Raw genomic sequence first — 20,926 nt, 5'->3', positions numbered from 1 at the left:
AAAAGTCTTTTTTAGATAGATAAAATAATCAATAGTTTCGCTTGTCATTTGAACTAGTTCCAATGTTCCAGGTCTCGAATAGGGTTTATTGTAAAATCAATCAGTAGCGTGTTAATTGAACTAGTTCCAACGGTCAAGTTCTCGAAAAAGCCTATGGTACGGACTTTACAGACTTTTATATGGATAAAATTATAAATAGTTATGCATGTTATTTGAGTTAGTTCCGGATGACCCGGCAGCGAGTGCCGCATACACGTCAGCAGCACATAGAGTACATACTACATACATATATATAAATTAAGATCAGAACTCGGCAATTAGATGCTGACGAATCTTCCAAGGAACCCGGCGAGGGCAATGCCATGCCGAGCGGCTGCGGTAATTCCCACAAGTTGTCCAGGTGACTTTCTTGAATGTTGCGTGCTCTGCGTGCGCAATGCTGCAGTCGAGGGAAATACATGCATGGCTTTGACGCACTGCAAAAACTGGAAATGAACTCCAAGAATTCAGCACAGTCATGCTGGCCAGTTGACACGACTAGTTCGCCAGTGGGCGTGGCCGAGGCATATAGTTGAGCCTGAAGTGCACGATAAGCCGAAACAATCAGCGCGTGTGCCTAACAATTTCGACTGATATTTGTTTAGCGATGGTAAAGCTATATTCTTTTGCCTTTTCTTCTTCTTCTGTCTCTGCTTCTTCAATTGTTTGTTGTGCATTTTAATTGGGCGATTGTAAGGTTTATGATCGCGTTTATTATGGCATCAATTCGGTTCAGTTTCAGACGCTTCAAGTTCCTATAACATTTACCTCCGCCTAACACGACACGAGCACGCGATTGTACACACACACACACACACACACACATCTGACGACACTTCGAGACTCGGACACTCTGGTAACCGAGGTATCGTCGTAGGCCCCTCTTGACTGGGCCCAACAGTTCCAATTCGAATCGCGTGCTGTCGAGATGCAAACGCTGCCTGTTGCCCGGCAGAGTGTTAAATCAAAATCGCTTAAGAACCTCGACCCCAGGCCGTAAAAAAACACAATCACTGAACAATTGAAAATACCGAATAAAAATAAAGAATATCGGCTCTGATCATTAGCATACGTCTGGCAGTGTTTACATATATAATATATAAAAAAAATAAAAATTGGTAATAGTCCAGTGAAAGATTACGATTGAATTGTTTTTGTTTCGATTCGATCGATTGTCTCGGCACATATATTTCACTTTCGAATACGAATTGTTTGTAATTTATTAATTTATGGATGCTTTTCCAGTTGTTCAATTGCCGCAAGTGTGCAATCATCAGTTTATCAATTTATCAAGCTGCAACTGCTTCAGCTTCCAGCTCAAATCGTTAATTTGTCTTGGGAAATATGCTTTTTTCCATCTCTCTCTCTCTCTCTGTCTCTCTCGCTCTCTCTCACTTTTCATTTCTTATATAAATTGTCGCCCCAGAAAAACTTTAATTATTTTGTGAGTTTTTTTTTTTTCTTGAATTTTTTTTGTAATAAAAAGCGCACCGCAATCGATCGCAAGCGCAATTCAAATGTGACACACAAATGAGTTGTTGAGTTCATCCCTTTTGCAGCTCTCCAATACGTAATATCTATTAACGAAAGTACAACAAAAGGATCTCAGAAATGTCCACAGAACTGGAATTTACCAAGGAGTCGAAGAAGCGCAGCACAAAGCTGCCAGACTTGGGCGATTTTCAGGTGCAAAAAGCCAGCGGAGATGCCACAGCGGAGCCCGATAAAAAGTACAGTTTCTTTGATCTGGTAAGTGTTGAATAACTCATAAAGATTGGTGCTTAAATCGATCACTGATCACTGATTATCATTGAGCGAGAGTATTATCTGATCTGAATACTTTGATGAATTCAATTATTTCAAGCTGAATGCATTCAGCATTAAAGTTTTTCTTATTTTTTTTTTATCGTGTGTTGCATAACAAGAAATCAGAGACAATGATTACTTTCAGCTGTGAAAATCCTGTTTTATGCATCAGCTATCATTTTTATAGCTAAGAAATATTTTATTTTAAATGTTTATTGCAGCTTGCATCAGCTATAATTGATACAAATTCTTTTCTAAATAATTTAGTCTGTCATAGTAAAAATCAAGCCTGCAAAACGAACCGGTTCATACTGTGCATATGTAAAATTAACTAATTTCGACATCAACAAATATGTATATATACAAAATTAATTGATAATAAACGAAAGCGTGCCTTTCAAAGTTGTAATAATACTGAGCAAAGCTGAAAAACGTTTTGGAACCGAACTGGTTCATACTGTATATATGTAAAACGAACCATTTTTTAATGAAATTGTGCTTTTAAAAGTTGTAAATCATGTGATCCCAAAAAACAAACTGCAATCCTTGATGTGAAAAACGGGTTCATGAACCGAACCTAAAGGCAAGGCTTTCTTCTGAGTCGTGAACCGAACCAGTGATCCAGTTGGCCTTGCAGCCTGCACCATGATCTTTATTATGTCAAATAAAATTCATATTTAAAATCTTTATTATATAGCACATATAATATTCATATATAATCATTAAATTTGAGCAATCGATAAGCATACTCTATAATTTCTAACTTTTCTTTCATAGTTCCGGTACTCAACCCGGCTGGAGCGTTTTCTGCTGTTGCTCAGCATTATTGTGGCCACATTAGCTTCGGTATTTATACCGTACTTTATACTGATCTATGGGGAATTCACATCGCTGCTCATTGATCGCACCGTGGGCGAGGGCACCTCCTCGCCAACATTTATACTCGCGCTCTTCGGCGGCGGCAAGCGACTGTAAGTTGTGGGCGGGGACAACTGGATGCGAGCTGAAAATTCTAAATTGGGCTTCTCCTTATAGCACCGATGCCAGCAAGGAGGAGAATAATCAGGCCATAATAGATGACTCGATTGCCTTTGGCATTGGCAGCCTGGTGGGCTCCATCATAATGCTGTTGCTCATCATAGTTGCAATAGATGTGTCGAATCGCGTCGCCTTGAATCAGATCAATCGCATACGCAAGCTCTTTCTGGAAGCCATACTGCGCCAGGATATGTCCTGGTATGATACCAGCTCGGGCACCAATTTCGCCAGCAAGATGACAGAGTAAGTGCGACGGATTTGGGTAGGGTTATGGAAATGCTAAGCAAACTTTACGCTTTGCAGGGATTTGGATAAGGTAAAGGAGGGCATTGGCGAGAAGGTGGCCATTGTTACCTTCCTGTTCATGACCTTTGTCATGGGCATTGTGGCCTCGTTTATCTATGGCTGGAAGCTGACTTTGGTCGTGCTGACCTGCAGTCCATTCATTATCATATCCACAGCGCTGGTGGCCAAAATCCAGAGCTCCTTAGCCGAAAAGGAGCTGAAGGCCTACTCGGATGCGGGCAATGTGGCCGAGGAGGTGTTCAGCGGCATTCGCACCGTGCTGGCGTTCAGTGGGGAGCGCAAGGAGAACGAACGCTTCTCCAAGCTGCTGGTGCCCGCCGAGGTTACGGGCCGCAAGAAGGGTCTCTATTCGGGCATCGGCGCTGGTGTCATGTGGCTGATCATCTATTGCTGCATGGCCATTGCCATTTGGTATGGCGTCAATCTGATTCTGGAGGATCGCGGCAAGGAGGAGCGCCAGTATACGCCGGCTGTCCTGGTCATTGTCCTGTTCGCCGTCATTATGGGCGCTCAGAATTTGGGCTTCTCGTCGCCGCATGTGGACTCCTTTGGTGTGGCCCTGGGCGCCGCTAGAAATCTCTTTAGGATTATCGATCGCAAGTCGGAAATCGATCCCATGGGCGAGACTGGCATGAAGCCCGACAGCATAACAGGTCGCCTGCGCTTCGAGGATATACACTTTCGTTATCCTTCGCGACCGGATGTTGAAATACTCAAGGGCCTGACGGTGGACGTGGAACCGGGCCAGACGGTCGCTTTCGTCGGCGCCTCCGGCTGTGGCAAGAGCACGGTCATCCAGCTAATGCAACGCTTCTACGATCCGGAGCAGGGCAGCGTCAAGCTGGACGGTCGGGACTTGCGCACCTTAAACGTGTGCTGGCTGCGCGCCCAGATTGGCGTTGTGGGCCAGGAGCCGGTCCTGTTTGCCACCACCATTGGCGAGAACATACGCTTTGGCAATCCGGAAGCCACCCAGGCGGACATTGAGCGAGCGGCACGCAATGCCAATTGCCACGAGTTCATCTCCAAGCTGCCCAAGGGCTACGACACCAAGGTGGGTGAGCGCGGTGCCCAGATGTCCGGCGGCCAGAAGCAGCGCATTGCCATAGCACGGGCGCTGGTGCGCAATCCGAAGATCTTGCTGCTGGACGAGGCGACATCGGCGCTGGACCCCACCTCCGAGAAGCGCGTACAGGATGCTTTGGAGCTGGCCAGCCAGGGTCCAACCACCCTTGTTGTCGCCCATCGTCTATCGACTGTGACTAATGCCGACAAAATTGTATTTGTTAAGGACGGCCTGGTGGCCGAACAGGGCACACACGACGAGCTCATGGACAGGGGTGGTTTATACTGCGAGCTGGTAAACATAACACGGCGCAAAGAGGCCACCGAGGGTGCTGAGGACGCAGTCAGCGGTGTTGCTAAATTGCCTTTGTCAAAGGGCAGGGAGGAAGAAATCATGGTTGATGACGATGAGCTCGAGTCTGAGTACGACGATGAGGACATTGATGACGATGGCGATGTTGTGGCGCCCGCTAACCACACCAAGGACGACGTATTCAGCGTCAGTTCATGCGGAAAACGTAAGTAAGGGAAGGAGTTCCGAAACTTTCTCTACCCTGTAACCATGGGCAAATGGGTTAAGCAGAGCATGTTGTGGTTGTGCAAATATATGAAGACTCTCGGCTGTAGAGGCAATACCCAATTAGATATTCGAGTAGCCACTTTCGACTGCTGGTCAGTCCTTCCGTCTGTCTGTATGTCTGTACGTTCTTCAGTCAGACTTATTTCTGTCCGTCCTTTTTATTGTTCTTCCGTCCTTCTTTCTCTCCGTGTGTTCCAGCTGACTACCGTATGCAAGTCCGTCTGTCATTCCGTCCGATTGTCTCCGTATGTCCTTCGATCTGTCTGTCCGTCTACTTGTCATCTATTTGTTCCTCCGAGCGTCTCTGCGTCCGACTATCCGAACTATTCGCATTCGGAAAGAGCTGGCTACAGGGTATTATCTAGTCGCTCACTTGCGACAGGACATTCACGTGATGCAGCTTCTTTCTAATCCCAAACATATGTATGTTAAATGTGGCAGGTCGCTCGCAGCGTCGCAAGAAGAAGAAGCAAAAAAAGGACGAACCAAAGGTCTCGTTCATGCAGCTGATGAAGCTGAATGGACCCGAATGGCGATACATCCTGTGGGGTTGCCTGGCGGCTGCGATGCACGGCACCACATTTCCGCTGTGGGGCCTGTTCTTTGGCGACTTCTTTGGCATACTCTCCAATGGCGATGAGGATCTGGTGCGGCACGAGGGCAACAACATCTCGTACATCTTCATTGGCATCGGCCTGATGGCCGGCGTGGGCATTATGCTGCAGAGCTATATGTTCACGACGGCGGGCGTTAAGATGACAACACGCCTGCGGCAGCGGGCCTTCAAGACGATTATGTCCCAGGAGGTGGCCTTCTTTGATGACGAGCGCAATTCTGTGGGCGCACTCTGCGCACGCCTAGCCGGCGACTGTTCCAACGTGCAGGGGGTGAGTTGTGCCCCAAATTCCTGCCGCACACACACACTCGCGCACACTCTAAAATCCACAATTTCGCTCTCATTCTCCGCAGGCGACGGGCGCACGTGTCGGCATCATGCTGCAGGCGGTGGTCACCCTGGCCGTAGGCATGATTGTGGGATTTGTTTACTCCTGGCAGCAAACCCTTTTAACCACGGTCACGCTGCCCTTCCTGTGCCTCTCCGTCTATCTGGAGGGCCGCTTCATAGCGAAGAGCGCGCAGTGGTCCAAGGCGGCCATTGAGCAGGCCTCCCAGGTGGCGGTCGAGGCCATTGCCAATATACGCACCGTCAACGGACTGGGCCTAGAACAGCAAGTGCTGGAGCGCTACATCAAGCAGATCGATCAGGTGAACGCCGCCTGCCGGCGCAAGGTGCGCTTCCGCGGCCTGGTCTTTGCCCTGGGACAGGCGGCGCCGTTCCTGGCCTACGGTATCTCCCTCTACTATGGTGGGCTGCTGGTCGCCAATGAGGGTCTACCCTATCAGGATATCATAAAGGTCGCCGAGGCCCTTATCTTTGGCTCCTGGATGCTGGGCCAGGCCTTGGCCTATGCACCGAACGTAAACGATGCCATCATCTCCGCGGGACGTCTGATGAAGCTGTTCGAGCAGACGCCAAAGCAGTTCAATCCTCCACTCAATCCCTACAATACAGCTGATGTGAGTTTCTTATTAGATTCCTGATTGCCCCTTGCTTAGCTGCCGCTGATCTCTTCCAGAAATCGGAGGGCGACATTGTCTATGAGAATGTTTGCTTTGAGTATCCAACGCGCAAGGATACGCCCATTTTGCACGGCCTGAATCTCACCATTAAGAAGAACACAACCGTGGCGCTGGTGGGTCCATCCGGCTCCGGTAAATCGACATGCATACAGCTGTTGTTGCGCTACTATGATCCCGTCTCCGGCTCGGTTAATCTGAGTGGTGTGCCAAGCACGGACTTTCCGCTGGATACGCTGCGCTCTAAGCTGGGCCTGGTCTCACAGGAGCCGGTGCTCTTCGATCGCACAATTGCCGAGAACATTGCCTATGGCAACAATTTCCGTGACGATGTGCCCATGCAGGAGATCATCGAGGCATCCAAAAAGGCCAACATCCACAACTTTGTCAGCTCTCTGCCGCAGGGCTACGAAACGCGCCTGGGCAAGACCTCACAGCTGTCCGGCGGCCAAAAGCAGCGCATTGCCATTGCTCGTGCTCTGGTGCGCAATCCAAAGATCTTGATACTGGACGAGGCGACGTCCGCCTTGGATCTGGAGAGCGAGAAGGTGGTGCAACAGGCCCTCGACGAGGCGCGCGCCGGTCGCACCTGCGTGACCATTGCCCATCGGCTGAGCACCGTGCGGGATGCGGACCTGATCTGTGTGCTCAAGCGCGGCATTGTCGTGGAGCAGGGCACACACGATCATCTCATGGCATTGAATGGCATCTACGCTAACCTGTACATGATGCAGCAGGTGGCGGGTTAGACGAAGACCACAACAAACAGCAGCAGAACCAACTCTTGTTTAAACTTAGTACTCATTTGTAGTTTCTATATTTGTTTTAGTACGTGGATTAAAGCTCTAAGCATAACGATTAATTATAGCCGGCTGTCTAGCAAGGGCCCGGGATTGGCCAGGGCATTGCGACGCTCCTGTATAGCAAAGGTGAGCTTGCGGAAGGGGCCCAGCGGCAGGCCCAGCGACTTAAGGTCCGCCTCCGTGAGCAGCATAAGCGTCTCCAGATCGATCTCCTGTTTCTGAAAACTAAACACGATTCCGATTAGATCTGAGCTGAATAGTTGCCACTTGGTTCATACTCACACTGGCAGATACTCATCCAGTGCCCAGACGGTCAGGAAACGCTGCAATGCGCTGGCCGAGACCTCCTGCTCGTCCTCATCCTCGCTGTACACATCCTCGCCGGCGCCCTCCGAGTCGCTGTCATCGGACAGATTCAAATACAAGCGCGCCTTATTTCCGCCGGAGCGAGATTTGTTGTTGTTGCCGCTGCTGCTCGCATTCCGCATGGTTGAGCTGGACATGCTGTCGCCGCCGTCCGTCTGCAGCTGCAGCTGACTCAGCGCCGCGGTCACGGAACGCCGGAACGCAATGCTGCCCAGCATGGTGGGTCGATCGAACAGGCCGATGGGTCGCTGCAGCACCAGCTCCTCGCTCAGCTCCTGCGCCAGCTGCGCATCGCCCAGTATATCCGGCTGGGAGAAGCTGCGCGACAGCGCCGCGCTGTAGCCCAGCCGGCCCGTATCGCGCTCGCCGCCATCCGCGTCCAGCTCAAAGACGTCGGCGATCTTGCCGCGCTTGCCATTGCCATCCTCCGTGGAGCTGAACGTGCCCACATAGAGCACCTCCGAGTCGCGTTGCAGTCCCGTCAGCGAGGTAATCGTGCGCTTGCCATCCGGCTCCAGTTCGCGCACCTTGAACCCACCATCGGAAGGCGCTGCGTGCGGACAGGCACTGGCATGTTGCGGCTTGCCCGGCGGCTTCTTCTGCACGGTGCCCATACGGCTGGCTATAGTGGAGCCGCCGCTGCTGCTGCTGCTGCCACCGCCGCCGCCGCCGCCCACCAGATCGCTGAACTTGGCGCCGACACGCGACGGCTGTTGTGGCTGGTGGGCGGATGCAGACTGTTCCCGCGGCGCCTTGTTCAGATTGCCCTGACTGGACCAAATCTTTTGCTTGAGCGTGGACAGCATGTTGCTGGATTTGCTGCTGCTGACCAGAGTCTGACGGCTGCTTGGCTGCAGATCTCTGTGCTGTTGCTGGCGTTTCATGTACTCCTTCACACGCTTCTCGCACTCCTTCTCCGCAATTTCCTTAAGCGCCTTCGACTTTTTTCTATAACATATATAATTATTATTTGTTTAAACATTTAAAAGGTGAAAATGCAACTCAAAATCGAATCGCGCGCACAGTCTAGCAAGTGATCGATAACCACGCTTTCGATTATTATCGAGCACTTTACCACACTGCAATCGAAATTTGAAACGCGCGCTCACTTTTCGTTTGCCTCAAAGTTGGCTGCAGCTGCGTCCAGATAACGCAAAATCTCATCCCGATTGTTAATGGCCGCCAGATCCTTGGCATTGTGTCTGTCAATGTCCAAAGCGTAAATGTTAACGCCGAATTTGTAAAGAAAATCCACGCAGTGCAAATGACCCTTGGCGGCGGCCAAATGGAGCGCCGTGTTGCCAAACTGATCGCACTTGTCGGGATCACCGCTGCCGAAGAACAATTAAAGTATAGCTTGAGCTAGTCGAAACCTACGCAAACAAGTTCAATTTACCCCCTGCCACAGAGCAGACGCAGCGCATCGAGTCGTCCCTCGAATGCCGCCCACATTACCGGCGTCATTGAGTCATCGTCCTTGGCATTGGCATCCTTGCGCGTCGCCTCCTTCAGCACATCGAGCAGCCCGTCCTTGGCGGCCCTGTTGTTGTTGGAAATAACAATTCAGTTAAATTGAAACTTGTGCCGGGCAAAGCAGATAAGATAATACGTCTAGCAATATTAATTGCTTGTTTCGCGGCATCAGAAACTCACTTGTGAAATCGATCTGAAGACATTTTCGCCGCCTCTTATCTGTGCTCCGTTTCCATAGACTACCAACTATGATGAGCCTATAAATGCAAGCAATGACAAACTTGAATATCATCCAAGCAGCCGGCTTTTAAACCTAAACCAAGTAACCCTTTCATACATATTTCAACGATCACAATAGAACAATATTTCAGATGCGACGGAGCTCTCAGCATAAATATATTTTTTAGTATACGTTCAAATCACAAATACTCTTTAATATCTACAATTACCAAAAGAAAATGTCAGTTAATATGAAACAGAACCCCATTGAATGCGCCTCGACTGCTCCGAAAAAGAGGTTCAGCCAGGCCAACTGCCATGTGGACAGCCTTAAGAAGGCAGCTGGCAAACATGTCAAAAAGCAAGCTCTGAAAAAGAAAACCCTTTTTATAAAGCCGCACTTGCAGAGCCTACAGAATCAGATCAAGTCGAACGGCATAAAGTGGCTCGAAATGGAGAGCGATATGAATTGGGTAACATTCAAGGATATCAAGAAGACCTCTTGGAAGCCAACACTGAAGATCAGCGATAATGATTTGATAGCATAACTTCATATTGTTCATAACGCATATATATTTTAAAACTAATGGGCATATGGGGTGAATTCATTTAATTGTATTTTAGTAAATAAAAGCAAACAGTTGGAGGGATGACAATTTCGGAGTATAAATTGAAGGGGGTAAAATCTCGGAATACGTTGCGACAAGAGTTGGAAAGCAAGTTTCCATATGGAATATATTCTGCATTCATATAAATCAGCCTGCTATCATAATTTCATAGAAAACAGTTTGCAAGGAAACACCTTACGGTAAAATGTGGCATTTTTCAACACTGGCCAATCGAAACATTCGCGAAAATGAGCCGAATTCCAGTTGATTTGAGACGGACTCTATAGAAATCGTATGTTATCTAAGGCAAAGTAAGCCTTTTGAGAATATTTCAAGTCACATTCGAACCGGTTGACTTCACAGACATTCATTTGTGTATTTCTGTTTTAACATTCCATATATATTTTTTACTTTGAACCCAAATCATGCCCGAGGAAATAGACCAACATTTGGCCCTCACGCTGAACCAACTTGAGCTAACAATTAAGCAAGCCCGTCGTCAAGAACAAATCAAATGCGCTGCCATTGAAGAGAATCCATTTTATGAGCCCTACAAGTGCACGGACCTATATCTCTGGAAGAAGGAAACGGATCTGAACCAAATCAAAACGATGACATTCAAAAAGAAGAATATTCTAAGGAAGCCCATATTGCATCGCCTGCAAAGCCAGACTATGTCCAAAGGAAGGAAATGGCTGCAGTTCTGCAAAACGGAAATGGAAAACGAAATCACATGGGTCAATTTCAAGGATATGAAAACCGGAAAATCGAGGCAAACGTACAGCATGTACGATCTGAAGCACGAATGCGATAGGATCGCGTACGGAATCGGTGGATTCAGTTTCGATGACCTTTTCATACCAAGGCGCATGTCTGAAATGGCAGAAACCATGTATAGTTAAATAGTTTATAATTATTTCTTTCCAATCAATATTTAATTGTGGGTCGAACTGAGAACCTTACGAGCTCAAGTACATGTTAAAAGAAATCGACCCCAAAACGGAATTGTTTACTTTTTTTTTTTAAATGCATTCACACGCTTTTCATACAAAAAAAAAAGCTATGTGTGGCTGACACTTTCAGTGAAGTGAAAAGGAAAAGAAAAGCTCCAGCTACACACGTTCCGGTTGGAGTTCACACACACACACACACACACACACGTACACAGGCAAGCGCGCGCGCGCGCCCGCGATCATAATGTACATACAGTTGGTCACATAAACTTGGCCAAAAGAAATTACTTGCATATGTGTGTGCGGCGCACACATACCCAATAACAAGTTCACTCAACCTTGTTTGTTGACTTCGAATTGCCCAAAAACCAACTATGAGCGGAGGCACTCAACCATTTACTTTATATACAGAATGTCTGTTGTGATATTTCTTTTTTTTTGTTTTTGGCAAAGTTCACACGCGCAACGGTTTTCCAACAGCTTGACACTTTTCGTTGCTAAACACAAAACATAAATAACAAGAGTTGTTTGGCTTTTCTTTTGCGATCAGTTGATTAAGCGAGTGCTGTTGCGTCGCGTACTGTTTGGTAACTGAAACTGAAGTTGGCTTAAAACCGGGAGCAAGCGAGCGGGAATGGCCAAAAGAGAGCGCGCAATTATGTGCAGAGTTGCCAGACTGCGCGCAAAACCAAAGCTCAGAAAGTAGGCGAAATAATACTCAAAACTAAATGCAGGCAACTTCGGTTTAATGGCAGTCCTTAAATAAAAGAAATTTCTATAGTTAATAAAGGAATTAAAACAAAATTTGTATGACATCTAATTGATTTATCGAAAGCAATTTGCTTGTTTATTCATTGATTGTGCACGACCACGGCCCTGCTCTAGTTAAATGTTATCGATATATCGCTGCGATAGTTATTTTAAGGCCAGCAGCAATTGTGCAGAAAAACGAAACCTCGTGAAACACACACAAAACAAAAATATTAATATTATAATCAATCAGAAGAAACTGTGTTAAATAGCTATCGCAATGTGGTGCAGAACAAAAGTAAAATGTGAAATTCACTGAGCTGACGAATTCACGCACATTTGTGGTGGTTGCTGACTACTACAATTGCATATGTATGTATACACCATACACAAATACATACACATGAGTTTGCGTAGGAGGTATCAAAATAACAACAGCAGCAGCAGCAGCAGCAGCAGCAGCAGTAGTAGCAGCAGCAGCAGCAACAAGGAAGCACTCTTCACCATATGTTCGATGCATCAATGTTGCATCAATAACCGCGTGCAACAGCTCGTTAACGTTCCATGGAAATTCCAGTGCCAATGTCAAGCAGTCAATGTCAAGGCGAGCTAACGCTAGCTAAGTAATTAATAATAACATTCAATAGGTCCACACACACACACACACACACATAGCCATAGCCATAGCCCATAGTAGCCAGTAGCCAAGTTAAAAGGCAATACAAATACGGATACGGATACGGATACCTCTCACTGTCAGTCAGTCAGAAACAAGTGTCAACACCTGCTCACACACACGCATATATATATATATATATACTACACATAAATCAAAGCAGCAGCCAAGGAAATACTGTTAGTCCAAGGGCCCGCTGGTGAGAGCGTGCAGCGCACTATGGGCAATTGCCTGAAATGCTTCCAGTCGTCGTCGTCGTCCGCCGCACCAACATTGCCAACAAGCAGCTCATCTCCAAACGCATCGCACACATTGAACGCCAACAGCTGCCAAGCGGCCACCAGCATTGGCAACTGCTACGATATCGTTGGGGTGAATGCAAATGAACGTTGCGCCATATACAACGACAGGCCACGCGGTAAGCGAATCACATTTAGCTCCATGCAAGCCCTATATTATACGATCTATATATCTGCAGAAACCGATGAATTGCTCTCTAATCGAACTCCACTCAAGCCAGCAAATAATTGTGATACTAAGCGTAATAGTTTTAAGTCCTTAGGCTTGCTTAATGGAAGTGCGCCGACCATGAGCGAAATTATAACAACTGGTAATTGTTGGAGCACACATTTAAAGGGAAGCTATTAATAATCTATTACAATTGCAGCGGTCAAGGAATCCATGGAGGTGTCAGATCAAACGCTAAATAAACTATTTGAGATCTACAAAGATCCAGACGATGAAGATATGATACTCACTGATGGCATTGAGCGTCTGTGCAATGATCTTAACTATCAGCCGGATGAGTTTGCAATACTTGTGCTTGCCTGGTGCCTCGATGCATCACAGATGTGCCGCTTCACCAAAACTGAATTTATTGACGGCCTGCACAAGATGCGGGCGGATACAATTGCGAGCATACGCTTAAGACTTGAACAGACTATTGAGATGCTTAAGGTTGACTCGGAAATGTTTAAGCAGCTCTATCGTTTTACGTTTCGGTATGCTGCAAGCTAAATAACAATTGAATTATCCATTTATATTGATGTTTATATGTGATTTTTAGTTTTGGCTTGGAGCCAGATCAGCGCGTGCTGTCGCTGGAAATGGCAATCGATTTGTGGAAACTAGTGTTCACTGTACAAACACCTGATCTCTTTTCAAACTGGGTAATCTTCCTCGAAAAGCATCCGAACATACGCCGCATACCCAAGGATACATGGAACATGTACCTCAATTTTACTGAACAATGTGATATAGAAAATTATGATGATACCGAAGCGTGGCCAAGTCTCTTCGATGACTTTGTCGAATATGAAAAGAATCGTGCACTGGAGGTGACCGTCCACGATGATGATAACAACAATGATGATCCATTACAGAGCCATGTCAAGGCCGGCGGCGATACGCGTCACGTGTCATAGTTAAAGATGCAGCCCAGTAGCCAAAACACACATAATCGTTTTTTAGGGCCAAGCAACGTTCAACTCGCTAATAGAAATTTAAAGCAGTACAATTTCAACACGTTATTCATTTGCGCGCTCTCTTATCTATTATCTTGCTGTTAGTTTTTGTGTTTTGTTTTGTTTTTGTTTACTTAGAAAACCTTTGTAGTCGGTTCTGGCCAACGGTCATACATCTACGATGCGGTGCTGGCGCTGCTTGGATGATTCACAACCACCACGAACAACAACAACAACAACAACAATAATATTAGAGAAAAAAAATGTAAAGAAAAAAAAACTGCAACAACAACAAATGCACATACAGAGCCAGTCAGCCAGCTAGATGATAATTTACCTTGCAAACATTTAACGCGCAGCTAAAAAGGGCAACGGACGCATTTGTTTATAAATTAAAGACTTATCAACAAGAATTTCGAAAAGCTCAATCATACGAAACCGCATGTGTATATATATATATATATATATATATTGTACTAAATGACTTAATTCAACTAGAAGAGCAAACATGTTTTCAATGTGTGCAACAAATCGTATAAATTATACATTATAGCTATTAACAGATGTATTATTTAAAAAAACAAAAATGCAAAGATTGCAACATTTTATGGCACTTAACTATTTAATTGCATACACTTACATACTTAGTTCTAAGTAGTGGATGTGAATTAAATAAACATAAACCAAACTAATGCCAGCTTGCTTATGATTCTTCCATATTAGATCAAAACATTTTTAATTGCTTGCCTGTTTTTTAGATTAATAATTTAAAACCATATTAAATATGTAATTTTGAGCGGTTGACTTTCCAGTCGCCGATTACCCGTTATCGATAGTGCAATCGATATTTGTTGATGGCTATCGCTTTCGCCAGTGATGTGCTGATTATTGTGCACAGACGCATGTACATACATACATGTGTGTATGTACGTGCGTACTTACTGCATATTGATAAAAATTTGTAAAAATCCACTTGCTTATTAGTTTATAGGCCCCGATGAGTAAGTAGTTGCCTAAAACGATTACCTCAGCTGTTTGGCGGATTGTCTCAGCACGGCAGCTACGCCAACAAATTTGCGCGTTCCGTGAAATTGATTCACGATTTGACATTGAAAACACAAACGCAATGGTGTTGTGGGCGTAAAGGAGGAGGAGCAAAGGGCAAGGATACGGGCAAACGGAAACGGTCGATCGAAAGTGGAAAGGACACCAACAAGAACAACAACATGCCCTGCGAGAGCTGTGGCATTGAGTTCACGGTCTTTCGCCGTAAACGCAGCTGTTTCGACTGCAGGTAAGTTGGCCCAATCGAAATTTGCAACAATAATTCGTAAATTGGCATTCAAATTGATTTGTTGTTACTTTTTTTTGGCTTTGCAGGCGCTATTACTGCAACAATTGCTTGACGGCGACGACGGCGCGCCGCTGCCAGCGCTGTGCAATATTTGCCCAAAGGCCGCTGTTGCACGCGGATTTGTTGAAACTAAAGCCAAAAGATTTAATATTCTATTTGCAATCCAAACACATTTCCACTGAAGGCTGCCTGGGTGAGTCATTGCAGCCGCACTACAAAAACAAAATAAATAGAAGTCATCTATATGCGTTCGCCTTGCAGAGAAAGAGGAACTGGTCGGCCTGGTGCTGGCACATGTCGCTCAGTCGGATCGCGATACGGGCCGGCCGCCCAACAATAGTCCCGGACGTGGCCAAGCCAATCCCATGGACAGTCTGAAGCAAACGTGCCAAAACTTTTTCACCAATCTGAGTGACAATATCAGTGATTCCTTAGCGTCCTTTGACACAAAGTCCAATACTAAACCAACGACGGACAACAGTCGGGCGAACAGTCGACATGCTTCCCATGATAATGGAGCAACGTCGTCGTCATCGTCGCCGCCGCCGCCGCCGACGCACATCTTTGAGCAGCCGCGTGTGTCCACGCGCGAAATTCCAACGTATGCGAGTGCAGCTCAAGTGCAGACACCTGTACGAACCCCAGCCACAGCGAGAACCAACTCCACGGAGGTGGCGCATGTGCATGTCAGTCCATCGACCTCGTCCACGCACACGACAACATCGCCCACAGCCGCACCGGAGCCCAAATCTGTGTCTGTGATGGCCACAGAAGCGGCTAGGATGCTGCACAATATTGAGCGTGATAACTCGGAGTGTGAATGCTCGGACGATGAGATAATAACCACGTTCAGTGAACGCACATCGCTCAAGAATAGCGAGAACAGCGCTGGCCAGGCAAGCCTGAGCAGGCCACCCTTGGAGACAAGCACAGCGGGTCTGGGTGCGACGACGACAGCAACTGCGACCACAACAGGAACAACCACAAATACCAGTCCTGGCTTCTCCAAGCAGGGCTCGCTTAGCTCCAAGGTGGACGCATGCGGTGCTGACGCCTCGTCGCAGTCCAGCTTCGAGGAGCTGGGCGCCATTGGCGGCATTTCAGACGAGAGCAAAGCGGCAACCGATACCAACAGCAGCAACCTGGATCAGTGGCAAATACTGGAACAAACTGCGCCAAGCAGCAGCAGCCAAGCGCTGCAGCAGAAGCAGGGCTCACCCACGCAAGCTGAGGCAGCTACGGAGGAAATTCTGGAGGTGACGGTGCGGGATGTGCCTGGCGAGGCGCCTAGCTTTGAACAGCGCACAGTCACGGTGCCGCAGGCGCCGCAGCGCACTAAAAAGGTTACACGACGTCGCTCCGACGGCTACCTGAATCGTCGCCATCATTCCAGCGATGATGAATCGCCAGTTGCGCCCAGCGGATTGGCATTGAGCACACTGAACGAGCAGCCTGAGCCAGGCGCGGCCTCCAGCAGCAGCTGTCAGCGGTGTGGCAAGAATAAAACAAATATTCGCCGACATGTGGACAGGATGCGTCGACATTTGGAGAATTCGCAAATGTCTGAGGAGGATATCAAGCATGAGCTGCAAGAGTTTCTCAGTTACCTGGAGCAGCGCACCAAGTCTGTAGACTGCTCCGAAGCGGACAGTCATGCCATCTCGCCGCTGAGCGGCACAGATGCGGGCAGCATAGCGGGCGCTGGTGCCGCCGGCTTGCCGATAACGCCAACGATTGAGTTCTCGCCCACACAGGATGAGAACGAAACGCATTGGGAGGATGATGAGGGCATTCACGTGTATGCCTCGTCCCTGGGCTTTGAGCCGGGCAACAGCATGGATTCACGTTTCGTGAACTTGGAAGACTTTGAGGATCGGTAAGTGGAAAGGCACATGCATTCATAATATTGCTAATTCCAATGTATCTTTCACAGAAAAGACTTGGAGAATCTAACGGTGAAACAGTTAAAGGAGGTTCTAATGTTGCATCGTGTTGACTACAAAGGCTGCTGCGAGAAACAGGAGCTGCTCGATCGCGTTTGCAGACTATGGAAAACTATGCGCACAGCGCCAGGTAAGTCCTTATATATTTCTGTATACATCAAAACTGTATTATCTATATACGTATACACATATATATGTACAGCTGTTGAGAAACTTGCCACGGATGAACTTTGTAAGATATGCATGGATGCGCCCATTGAGTGCGTTTTTCTGGAATGTGGTCATATGGCCACCTGCACCAATTGCGGAAAGGTGCTAAACGAGTGCCCGATTTGTCGACAATACATTGTACGAGTTGTAAGATTCTTTAGGGCGTAATTCTAAATGACAGCCCATAGCTTTGCTTAATGGTAAAAAGTATATGTAATGTATTATGAAATCTGGTTAATTGGCGGCCAGCGTTGAGAATCTGGCCAAGTGATTTGCTGCTCTGTGCGTGTACATATTGAAAGTATGTATTATTATACACAAAAATAACAAAAATATAAGCACAATCTGTGCTATTTATACCGTTGTTACTGGGTCTTAAATGCTCAATAACTTCAGTTGAATAATAACAACTTGTTTGTTTCCTTATAACTCTTACGCTGGCAATAAAACAATTGCTTTTCGAAAAGAGGACCTCAGTATGTTTGCAAATTGAAATATACAACTTTCAAAGTATGTATTTACATATATATATATATAGCATATTTAATTTGTGAACTCGTTTTTTGACTATTTATTTCACCATTTTTCTTGTTGTTAATATGCGTGTGTGTATGGATCGAGTTGTAGTCGTAGCTAAGATAACATTCCTATATATTGTAAATGATGGAATATATGATAAACACAGTTGTAAAACTAAAAATATCGTTTAGATGCGCATTTACATCAATAAAATCGACACCCTTTATTTGAACAGCTGCCAGCTTCCAATTTGAATATGACGCGTGCGGCCAACATATCGATTATCGATTTACTTTTGAGCTGCGCTGTACAGTGCTTACACAACACTGTTTGTTTTTTTTTTTTGCATTTGCGGTACTGGTTAAACTATCATATGTTCAGTATAACGGCATTTAAAAGTGCGCGGAAATTTGTGACTATTTAGAGGAAAATTATATAAAGTTTCGTTGGTTTTTCATGCGCAATTCAATGCAAATTACATACAACAGTCTTTATTGAAAACTAAACGATAATTCTAACATTAATGACAAGAGCTAGTGTGTTAGCCTGATGACTAGAGTGAATGGCATTCATTCACCATATGGCATTCAACTTCTGTGCACGCGCAGATCAAGCGGCGTGGGTAAGTCCAGTTCCATATCCATAGAATAGTCCTCGCTGTGCAGATAACGATAGTTGTGCTCCCGCGTGCTCAGCCAGTAATCTGTGCTGGCATATTCGCTATTGTGCTTGGGTCGCAGCGTATAGTCGCTTGCCACGTTGTCACGATCGGCCAGGTCCAAGTAGTAGGCTGTTCTGGGTGCGGCGGGGTCTGGCTGTGGTGCGGCAATGGGCGCGGTCAGTGGCTGCGGCTGCGGCTGTGCCGGCGGCAGGCAAGTGTAGGACGACTCGTTGCCCTCCAGCATGCAGGTGGAAGTCTGGCTCTGGATCAGCTGAATGCTGTGCTTGAAGGTCTTGACGTGCTTGCGCAGCGAGGAGGGATCTGTGTAGCGTTTCTGGCAGCCGGGCACCTTGCACATGTAGGGTTTTTCCATGGAGTGCGTGCGCGTATGCTTGAACCGATCCGAGGAGTTCGAGTAGGCCTTCAGGCAGCCCTCGAAGTGGCACTTGTAGGGCTTCTCGCCCGAATGTGAGCGTATGTGGATTTTGAGATTTTCGGCACGCGAGAAGGACTTATCGCACAGATGACACCGATGCGGCTTCTCCTTGGTATGGGTGCGCACATGGACGAGCATCTTATAGCGCGCATTAAAGCCGCGCTCGCTGCGCTGACAGCCGCTCCAGCGGCAATAATAGAGGCCATCCAGCAGCGAGGCGATCGCATGACGTAAGGTGACGTGTTGTGCCAGCGCCTCCAAAGATTCAAAAACTCTGCACACAGGCCGGGGAGAAATCAACATGAGTAAGCTGTTGGAAGGGACACGATCGAATGCCGGACACTCACCTGCCGCAATCGTGCCAATTGCAGAGAAAGTCGCAGTCGCTGCAGCTGCTCTGCTCGCTGCAGGATTCTGTCGGCGAACCGGAACCGGAAGTCGAGCTCTGCTTTGTGCACTTCATGATGACGGACTGCGTGCGTGGACTTAAGCCGTACTCAACAGCAGCCGGAGCTGAGGCGCGAGGTGGTGTTATCGGAGGCGTGGGAAACCGGAGGTACTGCATCTGCGGCAACTGCTGTTCGGGCAGCCAGCTGCCGGGTCCGTTCTGCGCTATGTACGGCGGCGTATTGTACGGCGTATAATAGCTGCTTGGCGGCGGCTCGTAGTATTCGCTGCTGCTGTGACAGAAATTGGGCTTTTGTACTAATATATCCATTGTGTTCAGGTTGTGTGTTGGAGTGTGAGGTATTGGGTTATATTTGTGTGGTGCGTTCGCGAGTGCGATTGCCAAACGAATGAGCCGCTCGCCTGCAGACATTCGTGTAATATTGAAAGTTCTGTGCCGATAAGGCCAGACTGCGACGTACGCTTATCAGGCCCCGAAGGCTGTGCACGCAGACAGGCCAACGGGGCCGGCCGGGGCGGGGTGGCAGGTGGGCAATAGCGCACACATAGCCGAGCAACGGCGGACATCCGTGGGCCAAGTTAGTTACGTGTGCGTATCAAAAAAAAACTCAAATGTCAAGAAGAAGCAGACATTCACGAATTCCACGCAGATAGCTCTGAGGGGGGGAGGGACTCTGGCCGGGATCGGGGCGGTATACGGGGCGGCTCACAACCGGGGCAAGTGCACACATCATGTACGTGAGTGAAACACCGTCTGCTCCCTGCTGCGCACCGACGGGTCGGCGGGACGGCGGCGGGGTGGGGCGGGCGCGTGACAAGCGGCTGACTTGGCGCTTATCAGCGAAACGCACTGCTGGAAAATCGGTCTAGTAGCTGGCAGTGTGTATGTGTGTATGTGTGTGTGGCATGTGTGTGGGCAATGATCAGCCGCAGCCGCAGCAGCAGCAGCCTCTGAGGGGGGCAATTCGGTCGCTATCGCCCGTACACGGATTGCACTTCGTACTCTCGGAAACACAAACGAGGCAAGTCACTGAAATCCCCTCCAGCTGGTGGCCGTATTACGTGCAGATAAAGTGCCGAGTCGACTTCGATTCGTATCGGACCCGGGCCAAGTCAGGTCCGGGCCAAGTCTATAGCGTACAATACACCACATGCCTGCCGTATCTCTGCTTTATGCTGAACGATGACGCTGACATTTTGGGCCAGCAACATTTGCCAATGCCCAATGTCTTATCAATGGGCAACTCTGTAGCGTCTCCGCCGTCTGTGTTTACTTTCGTGTATGTTCATTCAGCCGAAGGCCAAAACACCCGAGGGGGGTAACACGGACAGCCATATCTCTCTGCTGTTGCTCCGACGCTCTGCTGGGTGGTTAACTTATCAGCTATATAGCTGGCGCAGTCTGGCCACATTTGATGATAGGAAGTGAATCACAATTCATATGTTGTTGCTGTTGCTGTTGCTGCTACTCCAATCGCGGGGGTCTTACATAAATAACCACTCGGAAATGGTATGACATCAGGGGCTACGATTAGCTTTAGGCGCCTCTTCCATATAAACCCCGCCCCCGCCCGCGACCTGAATCAAGACAATGTCAGACGAATGCAGCAGG

At 47.5% G+C, this 20,926-nt stretch overlaps 5 protein-coding genes across 6 annotated transcripts; 3 read left to right on the top strand and 2 right to left on the bottom strand.

Moving 5' to 3' along the window:
• Positions 1 to 738: 738 nt before the first annotated feature.
• Positions 739 to 7,334, top strand: LOC115760522 (multidrug resistance protein homolog 49). 2 transcript variants are annotated; one of them, XM_030701896.1, is made up of 8 exons: positions 739 to 1,157; positions 1,599 to 1,788; positions 2,623 to 2,816; positions 2,881 to 3,126; positions 3,187 to 4,772; positions 5,276 to 5,721; positions 5,804 to 6,412; positions 6,472 to 7,334. In XM_030701896.1, the coding sequence occupies exons 2-8, from the start codon at positions 1,651 to 1,653 to the stop codon at positions 7,219 to 7,221; spliced, it is 3,969 nt and encodes a 1,322-aa protein (XP_030557756.1). In that variant the 5' UTR covers positions 739 to 1,157; positions 1,599 to 1,650; the 3' UTR covers positions 7,222 to 7,334. The 2 variants fall into 2 exon arrangements, with proteins under 2 accessions (XP_030557756.1, XP_030557755.1); XM_030701895.1 differs by lacking the exon at positions 739 to 1,157 and having other exon boundaries at positions 1,585 to 1,788.
• LOC115760523 (Usher syndrome type-1G protein) lies at positions 7,320 to 11,648 on the bottom strand. The gene is made up of 6 exons (XM_030701897.1): positions 11,233 to 11,648; positions 9,295 to 9,371; positions 9,038 to 9,181; positions 8,751 to 8,972; positions 7,558 to 8,589; positions 7,320 to 7,500 (listed from the first exon to the last, which is right to left on the bottom strand). Exons 2-6 carry the CDS (start codon positions 9,315 to 9,317, stop codon positions 7,335 to 7,337), a joined length of 1,587 nt encoding a protein of 528 aa, XP_030557757.1. The 5' UTR covers positions 9,318 to 9,371; positions 11,233 to 11,648; the 3' UTR covers positions 7,320 to 7,334.
• Positions 11,649 to 12,087: 439 nt separating this feature from the next.
• LOC115761006 (DCN1-like protein 3) lies at positions 12,088 to 14,430 on the top strand. The gene is made up of 4 exons (XM_030702617.1): positions 12,088 to 12,738; positions 12,799 to 12,930; positions 12,988 to 13,321; positions 13,387 to 14,430. The coding sequence occupies exons 1-4, from the start codon at positions 12,540 to 12,542 to the stop codon at positions 13,742 to 13,744; spliced, it is 1,023 nt and encodes a 340-aa protein (XP_030558477.1). The 5' UTR covers positions 12,088 to 12,539; the 3' UTR covers positions 13,745 to 14,430.
• Positions 14,431 to 14,705: 275 nt separating this feature from the next.
• On the top strand, positions 14,706 to 18,078 carry LOC115760851 (cell wall protein RBR3). The gene is made up of 5 exons (XM_030702402.1): positions 14,706 to 15,077; positions 15,164 to 15,330; positions 15,399 to 17,013; positions 17,071 to 17,210; positions 17,283 to 18,078. The coding sequence occupies exons 1-5, from the start codon at positions 15,010 to 15,012 to the stop codon at positions 17,456 to 17,458; spliced, it is 2,166 nt and encodes a 721-aa protein (XP_030558262.1). The 5' UTR covers positions 14,706 to 15,009; the 3' UTR covers positions 17,459 to 18,078.
• Positions 18,079 to 18,241: 163 nt separating this feature from the next.
• On the bottom strand, positions 18,242 to 19,689 carry LOC115760852 (zinc finger protein GLIS2 homolog). The gene is made up of 2 exons (XM_030702403.1): positions 19,254 to 19,689; positions 18,242 to 19,180 (listed from the first exon to the last, which is right to left on the bottom strand). Exons 1-2 carry the CDS (start codon positions 19,622 to 19,624, stop codon positions 18,397 to 18,399), a joined length of 1,155 nt encoding a protein of 384 aa, XP_030558263.1. The 5' UTR covers positions 19,625 to 19,689; the 3' UTR covers positions 18,242 to 18,396.
• Between the last annotated feature and the right edge of the window lie 1,237 nt (positions 19,690 to 20,926).

Source organism: Drosophila novamexicana, unplaced genomic scaffold, assembly GCF_003285875.2.
Source record: "Drosophila novamexicana strain 15010-1031.04,08,12 unplaced genomic scaffold, DnovRS2.1 tig00000462-arrow-pilon, whole genome shotgun sequence".
NCBI lineage: Eukaryota > Metazoa > Arthropoda > Insecta > Diptera > Drosophilidae > Drosophila > Drosophila novamexicana.
Note: the sequence above shows the minus strand (reverse complement) of the source record. Positions and strands in the feature narration are given on the sequence as shown.